Raw genomic sequence first — 12,036 nt, forward strand, 5'->3', positions numbered from 1 at the left:
GAGCATGCGGTATGGGATTCTTTGGAAGGCCCAACGCAAGGATTCCATGGGACATGCTGGAAAGTTTCAACATCGGATGGAGAATTCCTCTGCATCTGGCACCTTCCGAAAAAAGCCTCCAACTCTGAGTTAAGAGTCAGAGACTTCGGAGGGCTCCGACCTGCTTATCTGCCTAGTTGCCTGTAGTGATCTGTATATCCGTATGTATATGAAGGGTTAATGTACAGAAGTAACAACTAGGTAATCCCTAGATGGCAGCACTACAGATGCGTATAAAAGACTGACTCAGGCCAAGTTCCCACCTCTTCGTGTTTGGAGTGACGTGTAACCAGAGGTAGATGGAGATTGCTCAGAGTGAAGGTGTTTTTAATCGTAGTCAATATATATTTAATCTCTAGTTTAGTTGTTGATGAGAGAACAAACTCACAGTTTATTTGTTAACGTTACTCAATAAACAATTTGCTCTAATTGGAGATTTTGGGTGTTAAAGAACACCGAGTACAGGATCATCTTGGGAAGAAGCAAATGAGTAACATATATTACACAAGGTAATATAACATTACCCAGGAAATATTAGACAGAGAAGAAATATGTTTTAACTCCCAGGTAACTATACAGCCGACTCTCCACTTACCACCCCTCCAACATCCCTCCCCAAACACCCCTGAACCTCTGATTCCCACCCGACCTTCCAACTTCTTCCCGACCTTCCAACTTCACTCTGACCTTCCAACTTGACCCCGACCTTCCATCTTCACCCCGACCCTCCAACTTCACTCCCGACCCTCTGACCCTCGGTCCGACCTGACCCAATCTTACCCCGCTACCCAATCTGCCACCCTGCCACATACCACCTGCCACCTTACAAATTATCGCCCTGTCACTCTACCTAGTTAACACCCTATGTACCCTGCCACCCCACCCAGCTAGCATCCTCTGCACCCTGCCACCCTACCCACTGACCTCACCCACACTTATTCACAATCAGTTAAAAATTATTTAAATGTCCCAAAGCTTTTCACTGCATTAGTGATTACAGATTGACCACAATACAGCAGCAACTGCTGTTCAAAAATCAGTATGGCTTGGCTTCCTCCAACTCAGTGTTTTGCACTGAGTGCTGAATTTGGTGCTTTTTGAGTGCGATAGTGAGAGTTTGGTGACCGAGGGAGTATAAGGCTTCATTTTTATCTAAAGTTTAGTCTTTCTTTTATTTAGTTAATGAACTTAAAAGTTGCTGTTTGGTTTAGAAGAAGGTGAATTTTCAATCAGCTTTAAACAGGCTTCTACTTCTAGGCACTTGCAGCTGGAGCTTGTTAATTAGTTAATTGGATTAGGCCAGTTTTTCAGAGGCGAGATTCACAGTATAAATGATCCCCTACAGTGCAGACTTTGTTTGCACTGAGTGCTGAATTTGGTGCTTTTTGAGTGCGATAGTGAGAGTTTGGTGACCGAGGGAGTTTGGTGAGGAGGGAGTAAGGTGCTCCTTTCATTTTGTTTCCGACATTTCCGCAAAGAGTGCGAAGAGAGCCAGGAGTTTACAGGAAGTGTAGCTGACTGGGAGCAGAGTCGGAGGGCGGAGATCTAGTTAGTCCACACAGCAGCTCTATTCTTTAAGGTAAGAGGGGATGGAGGCTAGGCCAGTTACATGCTCCTCCTGTAGGATGTGGGTGGTGAGGGATACCACCGGTGTCCCCACTGACTATACCTGCGGGAAGTGCACCCAACTTCAGCTCCTCAAAGACCGTGTTAGGGAACTGGAGCTGAAGCTGGATGAACTTCGGATCATCCGGGAGGCAGAGGGGGTGATTGAGAAGAGTTACAGGGAGGTAACCACACCCAAGGTACAGGACAAGAATAGCTGGGTTACAGTCAGGGGGAAAAAAACAAACAGGCAGACAGTGCAGGGATCCCTCGTGGCCGTTCCCCTTCAAAACAAGTATACCGTTTTGGATGCTGTTGGGGGGGATGACCTACTGGGGGAAGGCCCTAGTGGTCAGGTCTCTGGCACGGAGTCTGGCTCTGGGGCTCAGAAGGGAAGGGGGGAGAATAGAAAAGCAATAGTTGTAGGAGATTCAATGGTTAGGGGAATAGATAGGAGATTCTGTGGTCGCGAGCGAGACTCCCGGAAGGTATGTTGTCTCCCGGGTGCCAGGGCCAGGGATGTCTCGGATCGTGTCTTCAGGATCCTTAAGGGGGATGGTGAGCAGCCAGAAGTCGTGGTGCACATTGGTACCAACGACATAGGTAGGAAAAGGGGTGTGGAGGTAATAAACAAGTTTAGGGAGTTAGGCTGGAAGTTGAAAGCCAGGACAGACAGAGTTGTCATCTCTGGTTTGTTGCCGGTGCCACGTGATAGCGAGGCGAGGAATAGGGAGAGAGTGCAGTTGAACACGTGGCTGCAGGAATGGTGTAGGAGGGAGGGCTTCAGGTATTTGGATAATTGGAGCGCATTCTGGGGAAGGTGGGACCTGTACAAGCAGGACGGGTTGCATCTGAACCAGAGGGGCACCAATATCCTGGGAGGGAGGTTTGCTAGTACTCTTCGGAAGGGTTTAAACTAATTTGGCAGGGGAATGGGAACCGGATTTGTAGTCCAGCAACTAAGGTAGCCGATATTCAGGACGCCAAAGCATGTAATGAGGCAGTGGGGAAGGGAACACTGACAAAGGAGAGTATTTGCAGGCACGGAGATGGGTTGAAGTGTGTATACTTCAACGCAAGAAGCATCAGGAATAAGGTGGGTGAACTTAAGGCATGGATCGGTACTTGGGACTACGATGTGGTGGCCATCACGGAAACTTGGATAGAAGAGGGGCAGAAATGGTTGTTGGAGGTCTCTGGTTATAGATGTTTCAATAAGATTAGGGAGGGTGGTAAAAGAGGTGGGGGGGTGGCATTATTAATTAGAGATAGTATAACAGCTGCAGAAAGGCAGTTCGAGGAGTATCACTCTATTGAGGTAGTATGGGTTGAAGTCAGAAATAGGAAAGGAGCAGTCACCTTGTTAGGAGTTTTCTATAGGCCCCCCAATAGTAGCAGAGGTGTGGAGGAACAGATTGGGAAACAGATTTTGGAAAGGTGCAGAAGTCATAGGGTAGTAGTCATGGGCGACTTTAACTTCCCAAATATTGAGTGGAAACTCTTTAGATCAAATAGTTTGGATGGGGTGGTGTTTGTGCAGTGTATCCAGGAAGCTTTTCTAACACAGTATGTAGATTGTCCGACCAGAGGAGGGGCAATATTGGATTTAGTACTGGGTAATGAACCAGGGCAAGTGATAGATTTGTTAGTGGGGGAGCATTTTGGAGATAGTGACCACAATTCTGTGACTTTCACTTTAGTAATGGAGAGGGATAGGTATGTGCAACAGGGCAAGGTTTACAATTGGGGGAAGGGTAAATACGATGTTGTCAGACAAGAATTGAAGTGCATAAGTTGGGAACATAGGCTGGCAGGGTAGGACACAAGTGAAATGTGGAACTTGTTCAAGGAACAGGTGCTACGTGTCCTTGATATGTATGTCCCTGTCAGGCAGGGAAGAGATGGTCGAGTGAGGGAACCATGGTTGACAAGAGAGGTTGGATGTCTTGTTAAGAGGAAAAAGGTGACTTATGTAAGGCTGAGGAAACAAGGTTCAGACAGGGCATTGGAGGGATACAAGATAGCCAGGAGGGAACTGAAGAAAGGGATTAGGAGAGCTAAGAGAGGGCATGAACAATCTTTGGCGGGTAGGATCAAGGAAAACCCCAAGGCCTTTTACACATATGTGAGAAATATGAGAATGACTAGAGCGAGGGTAGGTCCGATCAAGGACAGTAGCGGGAGATTGTGTATTGAGTCTGAAGAGATAGGAGAGGTCTTGAATGAGTATTTTTCTTCTGTATTTACAAATGAGAGGGGCGATATTGTTGGAGAGGACAGTGTGAAACAGATTGGTAAGCTCGAGGAAATACTTGTCAGGAAGGAAGATGTGTTGGGCATTTTGAAAAACTTGAGGATAGACAAGTCCCCCGGGCCTGACGGGATATATCCAAGGATTCTATGGGAAGCAAGAGATGAAATTGCAGAGCCGTTGGCAATGATCTTTTCGTCCTCACTGTCAACAGGGGTGGTTGCAGGGGATTGGAGAGTGGCGAATGTCGTGCCCCTGTTCAAAAAAGGAACTAGTGTTAACCCTGGGAATTACAGGCCAGTTAGTCTTACTTCGGTGGTAGGCAAAGTAATGGAAAGGGTACTGAAGGATAGGATTTCTGAGCATCTGGAAAGACACTGCTTGATTAGGAATAGTCAGCACGGATTTGTGAGGGGTAGTTCTTGCCTTACAAATCTCATTGAATTCTTTGAGGAGGTGACCAAGCATGTGGATGAAGGTAAAGCAGTGGATGTAGTGTACATGGATTTTAGTAAGGCATTTGATAAAGTTCCCCATGGTAGGCTTATGCAGAAAGTAAGGAGGCATGGGATAGTGGGAAATTTGGCCAGTTGGATAACGAACTGGCTAACCGATAGAAGTCAGAGAGTGGTGGTGGATGGCAAATATTCAGCCGGGATCCCAGTTACCAGTGGCGTACCGCAGGGATCAGTTCTGGGTCCTCTGCTGTTTGTGATTTTCATTAATGACTTGGATGAGGGAGTTGAAGGGTGGGTCAGTAAATTTGCAGATGATACGAAGATTGGTGGAGTTGTGGATAGGAAGGAGGGCTGTTGTCGGCTGCAAAGAGACATAGATAGGATGCAGAGCTGGGCTGAGAAGTGGCAGATGGAGTTTAACCCTGAAAAGTGTGAGGTTGTCCATTTTGGAAGGACATATATGAATGCGAAATATAGGGTTAACGGTAGAGTTCTTGGCAATGTGGAGGAGCAGAGAGATCTTGGGGTCTATGTTCATACATCTTTGAAAGTTGCCACTCAAGTGGATAGAGCTGTGAAGAAGGCCTATGGTGTGCTTGCGTTCATTGACAGAGGGATTGAATTTAAGAGCCGTGAGGTGATGATGCAGCTGTACAAAACTTTGGTAAGGCCACATTTGGAGTACTGTGTACAGTTCTGGTCGCCTCATTTTAGGAAGGATGTGGAAGCTCTGGAAAAGGTGCAAAGAAGATTTACCAGGATGTTGCCTGGAATGGAGAGTAGGTCTTACGAGGAAAGGTTGAGGGTGCTAGGCCTTTTCTCATTAGAGCGGAGAAGGATGAGGGGCGACTTGATAGAGGTTTATAAGATGATCAGGGGAATAGATAGAGTAGACAGTCAGAGACTTTTTCCCCGGGTGGAACACACCATTACAAGGGGACATAAATTTAAGGTGAAAGGTGGAAGATATAGGAGGGATATCAGAGGTAGGTTCTTTACCCAGAGAGTAGTGGGGGCATGGAATGCACTGCCTGTGGAAGTAATTGAGTCGGAAACATTAGGGACCTTCAAGCAGCTATTGGATAGGTACATGGATGACGGTAAAATGATATAGTGTAGATTTATTTGTTCTTAAGGGCAGCACGGTAGCATTGTGGATAGCGCAATTGCTTCACAGCTCCATGGTCCCAGGTTCGATTCCGGCTTGGGTCATTGTCTGTGCGGAGTCTGCACGTCCTCCCCGTGTCTGCGTGGGTTTTCTCCGGGTGCTCCGGTTTCCTCCCACAGTCCAAAGATGTGCGGGTTAGGTGAATTGGCCAATGATAAATTGCCCTTAATGTCCAAATTGCCCTTGGTGTTGGGTGGAAGTGTTGAGTTTGGGTATGGTGCTCTTTCCAAGAGCCGGTGCAGACTCAAAGGACCGAATGGCCTCCTTCTGCACTGTAAATTCAATGATAATCTATGATTAATCTAGGACAAAGGTTCGGCACAACATCGTGGGCCGAAGGGCCTGTTCTATGCTGTACTTTCTATGTTCTATGATCCTGCAGTACAAAAAAGGATGTCTGAATACACTCAACATTTCTGAAGAGGCCTGGTTCAGAATTAATCCTGGGTCTGAAATCCACCTTTGTTACAAAAAATAAGAGCTGAGTGGCAATCTGACGGTGATTGTCACTTCAAAAAGATTCAGCCAACTGGGTTATGCCAAACACAACGTTATTCTGTCATATATGTGCAACACTGATGGCAACATATCCAGTGGCACAAGTATTTACCATCCTGTAATTACAGCTGGCATTTATGAATTCTTAACTTGTTTGTCTGAAATTCCCATCTCCATTAATTTAGGGAAGGCCATAACTAATTATTATCTAAACTATCAGAGGCAGTTAACATTTCCATCAAAAAGGGCAGCACAGTGGCACAAGTGGTTCGCACTGCTGCCTCATGGCGCCGAGGTCCCAGGTTCGTTCCCGGCTCTGGGACACTGTCCGTGTGGAGTTTTCACATTCTCCCCGTGTTTGCGTGGGTTTCGCCTCCACAACCCAAAGATGTGCAGGCTAGGTGGATTGGCCAAGCTAAATTGCCCCTGAATTGGAAAAATGAATTGGTACTCTAAATTTAAAAAAAAACATTTCCATCAAAATAATGGAGAAAAGTATACAACTTCAGGGCTTTTGTCAAAACCGCAAATCTTAAGTATGATGAAGAATCGGAACCTGAATTTTTTTTAAAGAAGTAAAGAGAGCAACAGAGTTGATATTTCAAGTCAATGACTTTTCATCGGACTGAAGTTTAAGTGTGGCTGGTCAATAGTCACTTTAGCACATTGTTATGCCATCTTCCTCTTTGGTGATCCAGCTAGAATTTTAACCTTCACAATATATGGCAATGTGTTTGTTTTTTGGCAGAAATTTCACTGGTGATGAACTATTAAAAAGCATATTTACTTAAACTGATCCAAAAGTTTCAAAACCATTAATTCCAGATATTTGTGGCAGAAAGAAATCGACAGTCGAGAGTTTTGAAGGAACTGCTGTGATGTGGACGGCACGGTAGCACAGTGGTTAGACTGTTGCTTCACAGCGCCAGGGACCTGGGTACGGTTCCCGGCTTGGGTCGCTGTCTGTGCAGAGACTGCACGTTCTCACTGAGTCTGCGTGGGTTTCTTCCGGGTGCTCTGGTTTCCTCCCACAAAGATGTGCTTGTTCGGTTAATTGGACATTCTGAATTCTCCTCAGTGAACCAGACCTGGTGCCAGAGTGTGGTGACTAGGGGCTTTTCACAGTAACTTCATTGCAGTGTTAATGTAAGCCTACTTGTGACACGAACAAAGATTACATTACATATTATATTTTTGGATTTTCAGCTAAGATTCACACCATGTATTTTGTTTTTAAAAAATTGCAATTCTACTTTCAAAATGACAATTTTCCTAAATTGTCTATGATTTAATAAAAATGCTGTTATTTACTTCCAGGACTTTCAATGGATTATGCTGAAAACAAGCTGTACTGGATTAATTCTAGGACTGGAATCATAAGCAGATGTACCCTGGAAGGTGGTAATTTAGAAGTGATCAGCTCAATGACACAATTTTTAACCAAAGCAACAGCCCTGGCTATTATGGGTAAATATAAAAACTTTATAACACAGACATCTTTGTTGGAATGTGCAGCTAGCTAATGTGGCAAAACGTCCTCGCATTGACATTTTTAGTGACTTAACTACAAACAATTATTGTCAGGAAGAATTCTACCCTGAGGGGGAATTGCCAAAAAACAACATTTCCTTATTTTGGGTGCAATGAGATACGATCGTTCTCGCTATAGTATTTAGAATGAAGCAGATTCTTGCTTTTAGCAACATTGGAACAGTTCTCGTTGCTTCCAAATCGAGACGTTTCAACATGCAAACAGGCAATTTGGCCAAACTAGTCTATGTTGGAAGCTATCCTCCATGCGAGCAAATAAATTTAATCATGTTTAACCGCCTTTTTCCTTCATGGCCCCATCCAACATAATTCCGAGTACTGACAGTTTCTACCTCAGCCATCAATCCTGGCAGTGAATTCCACAGCCTCGCAAATATGTTCAAACAAGTTTCTCTAAGCTCCCCATCCTGAATCTTTCACATTTATTTGTGTATTCATGGTCTATATTCTCCACAGAGTTAACAGCATGTTTCCCGGCAAGACCAGACAGAGTCAGCATGGCTTTATGAAGGGCAAATCATGCTTGACAAATCTACTGGAATTTTTTGAGGATATAACTGGTAGAGTTGATGAGGGGGAGCCAGTGGAAATGCTTTATTTGGACTTATGGAAGCTTCTGTCCCACATAAGAGATAAGCATGTAATATTAATGCGCATGGGATTAGGAGTAGTGTTTTATTTTTTGACATTTAAGAAAAATAGGTTTTCCAATTAAGGAGTAATTTAGCATGGCCAATCCACCTACCCTGCATTTCTTTGGGTTGTGGGGGTGAGACCCACACAGACACGGGGAGAATGTGCAAACTCCACATGGACAGTGACCCTGGACCGGGATCGGACTTGGGTCCTTGGTGTCTTGAGGCAGCAGTGCTAACCACTGCGCCACCATGCTGCCCGAGGGGTGGTGTATTGAGATGGATATAAAACTTGGTGACAGACAGGAAGCAAAGAGTCGGTCTTTTTCAAATTGGCAGCCAGTGACTAGTGGGGTACCGGAGGTATTGGTGCTGGGACAATGAGGGCACAAAATCATATCTCCAAATTTGCAGATGACACAATGTTCTGTGGAAGGGTGAGCTACGCGAAGGATATAGAAATCCTTCAGTGTGATTAGGACATGTTGTGTGAGTGGGCAAATGAATAGCAGATGCAGTATAATTTGGAAAAATGTGAGGTTATCCACTTTGGTAGCAAAAACAGGAAGGCAGACTATCATCTGAATGGCCCTAAGAGGGGGATGTGTAACAAGACCTGGGTGTCCTTGTGCACCAGTCACTGAAGGTAAGCATGCAGGTACAGCAGGGAGTAAAGAAGGCAAATGGTATGCTGACCTTCATTGCGAGAGGATTTGAGAACAGGAGCAGGGATGTCTTGCTGCAATACTTGGAATAGTGTTGCAATTTTGGTATCCTTATCTGAGGAAGGATGGGCTGGATTCTTTGCAACCTCACACCGAAATCTTGGCCAGCGCGGGGGCGGAGAATTGATGTTCCTGCAAGAAATCTGGACCGGCGCCGGTTCACCTATTCAGCGGGCCCTGAAAAGCACCGTACTCGGGGAGTACGCTACGCCGCCTGGGACCATTGCCAGAGACCCACTCAGCAATTTTCCGCCCCCGACCGGCCAAAGTCCCGAGAGAGTGGAACTAATGTGCTCCAGTTGATCGGGCTACTCGTGTGGAGGCTGCGGACTCAGTCCTGGTTGGGAGCAGGCAGATCAGAGGGCAAAGGGTCCTTATAGGCGGCCGGGGAATGTTCGTGCGGGGGTTGAGGGCGGGCGCGCAGCCTGATCAGCTTTCTTTGGTCTAGCTCCGCAGTCCAAGTCCGCCATGCAGCACGGCGCGGCCACTGGAGGCCGCCTCCCACATGCACGGCCTCTGACCTGAAGTGCGGTGGCCCGTATCTGCAGCAAAAGCTGCAAGATTTACTCCGGGTGCCTGCTGGCCCCCTGCGGGGCTTGGAATTAGAGGTCCTTTCATGCCAGTTTTTCTGGTGCGAAACCCCACCATTTTGACGCCGGCGTGGGGATATAGTCCCAATAATGGATAACCAGCCTGATGTTCTTGCTCTAGAGGGAGTGCAGCGATGGTTTACCAGACTGATTCCTGAGATGGCAGGACTGACGTATGAGGAGAGACTGAGTCGGTTAAGATTATATTCGCTGGAGTTCAAAAGAATGAGGGGGAGATGTCATGGAAACCTATAAAATTCTAAAAGGACTGGATAGGGTAGAAGCAAGCAAGGCTGTACCAAATGGTGGGGGTGTCCAGGACCCGGGGTCACAGTCTGAGGATATGGGGTAAAGCATTTAGTGCAGTGACAAGGAGAAATTTCTTCACCCAGAGAATGGTGATCCTGTAGAATCCATTACCGCAGAAAGCAGTTGAGGCCAAATCATTGCATGTTTTCCTGAAGTAGTTAGATATAACACTTGGGGCGAAATGGGATCAAAGGATATGGGGGGAGGTGGCATTAGGCTATTGAGTTGGAAGATCAGCCATGATCATAATGAATGGTGGGGAACGTTCAAATGGCCGAATGGCCTCCTCCTGCATATATTTTCTATGTTTCCAACCATATTCCTTTATCCCTTGATTTCCTTACCATCCAAAAATGTATTGATCTTCATCTTGAAAATATTTATTGACTGAGCATTCACAGCCCTCTGAGTGAAGAAATTATCTCCTCTCAGTTCTAATTGGTTGGCCACCTTATCCAGAGCCGACAACCCCCCAGTTCAAGATTCTTCAGCCAGGTCAACAGCTGCTAAATATGTCTGTCAAGCCTTCCAAGAATTTAATATGTTACAATGAGACTACTTCTTATTTTCCTAAATTGCAGAGAATAAAGGCGCTTTCTAATCCATCTCTCCTGATGGGACTGTCCTCTCATTTCAGGAATTAATCTAATGAAACTTTGGTTGCACCTCCTCTACAGCAAGTGTATCAGTCCTTAGGTAAGGTGACCAAAACTGTACTCACTACTCCAGGTGTGGTCTCGCCAAAGCCCTATAATTGCAGCAAGACGCCCGTATCCATACATTCCTTGCGATAAAGGCTAACATATAATTTGCCTTCCTACTTGCTTACTGTTACCTGCATGTTTATTTTCTTTGATTTTTTTTTATAAAGGAACACCCAAAGGTGAACTCAAATACCTCTAAATGCCAACATTTACTAGTTTCTCACCTTTGAAAAAAATATTTTACTTTGCTTCTCAGCAATTCAACCTTCCCACATTCAACTCCATCTGCCCCTCTTTGCCCAATCAATTAATCGGTCTTTATCCCTTTGCAGTCCCTGTGTTGCCTCCACAGCTTATTCCCTTGCTTATTTTTGTATCATGACCAGACTGGAATACATCACACTCAGTTCACACTCAATGATCTCTGTCATTAATATGGATTGTAAACAGCTGAGATCCTTATGCACTCTCTTAGTCATCTCAAAATGATCCCTCTTTTTTTTTTGTTCATTCATCTATCTGCAATCCATGCTAATATATTATCCCCAATCCTATGAGCCCAAATCTTTCAGAACGACTTCTTGTGTGGCACTTTATCTGAAAATCCAGACATACTGTGGACGAGATCTTCTGGCTGTTCAAGCCAACAGGATCATCCGTTCCCACCGATGGCGCACCCCCGCCCCGGGTTTCCCGGTGGAGTGGGGTGGATTCAATGGGAAATCCCATTGACAGCAGCAGGACCAGAAGATCCTGCCATCGACCAACAACAAGCCACCTCCAGCCGCCGTGAAACACGCTGCGGGGAGGCCAGAGAATCTCATTCAATATATCTGCTATCGTTGCTATCTACCGTGTTAGTTCTATCCTCAAAAAAAGCTAACAGGTGTGTCAAACACAATTTGCCTTTCATAAAACTGTGATGGCCCTGCCTGGATCACATGACAATTTCCAATGCCCTCTTATCCTGTCCCTAGTAATTGATTCTAACATTCCTCTGACTGCCAATGTCACCTGAAAGTGTGAATATCTAGCCTGATATTTCACAAATCATTATTAATGGTTTGCACTGTGATAATATTATACATCTGGTGTGTATTTCTCTTACTATTTCCTCACCACTCTGGGAGGTCACATTTAGTGCGGGGCATGATTGATCATCTGGCATTTTTGGCAATGAAACAATCAGTGTTGGAAAATCAAGGTCAGCCAGTGAGGCTAGGGGATGGTTTCGATGAATTGAACTAATTGTGGATTCAACCCAGATGCAGAGACACCTTCCGTGGAGGTAAGACTATGAGCAAAGCCAAGATTGATGAGTCATAGAAATTGCTTTTTAATCGGTAAGAAAATCCAGCTTTGATAACTGATGAAATAAATCATATTTATGCCAAAAGGTTCTTCAGCTTTATAGTTGTACTATCCACTCACTGCAACTAAAATATGTCAATTTTAAATTTAAGTAAATGTCAGATACTTTCACCCCCTCGGTCTTCCTTGCTC

At 45.2% G+C, this 12,036-nt stretch overlaps 1 protein-coding gene across 1 annotated transcript in view; it reads left to right on the forward strand.

The window, feature by feature from the left end:
* Positions 1-7,542, forward strand: part of LOC140406643 (low-density lipoprotein receptor-related protein 1B-like) — a 1,956,985-nt gene extending 1,949,443 nt beyond the window's left edge. The window contains exon 32 of the mRNA XM_072494650.1: positions 7,337-7,542. Coding sequence (XP_072350751.1) covers positions 7,337-7,542 — 206 coding nt within the window. The remainder of the gene's footprint in view (positions 1-7,336) is intronic.
* Positions 7,543-12,036: the final 4,494 nt, after the last annotated feature.

The sequence above is a fragment of the Scyliorhinus torazame genome, chromosome 2, assembly GCF_047496885.1.
Source record: "Scyliorhinus torazame isolate Kashiwa2021f chromosome 2, sScyTor2.1, whole genome shotgun sequence".
Classification (NCBI taxonomy): domain Eukaryota; kingdom Metazoa; phylum Chordata; class Chondrichthyes; order Carcharhiniformes; family Scyliorhinidae; genus Scyliorhinus; species Scyliorhinus torazame.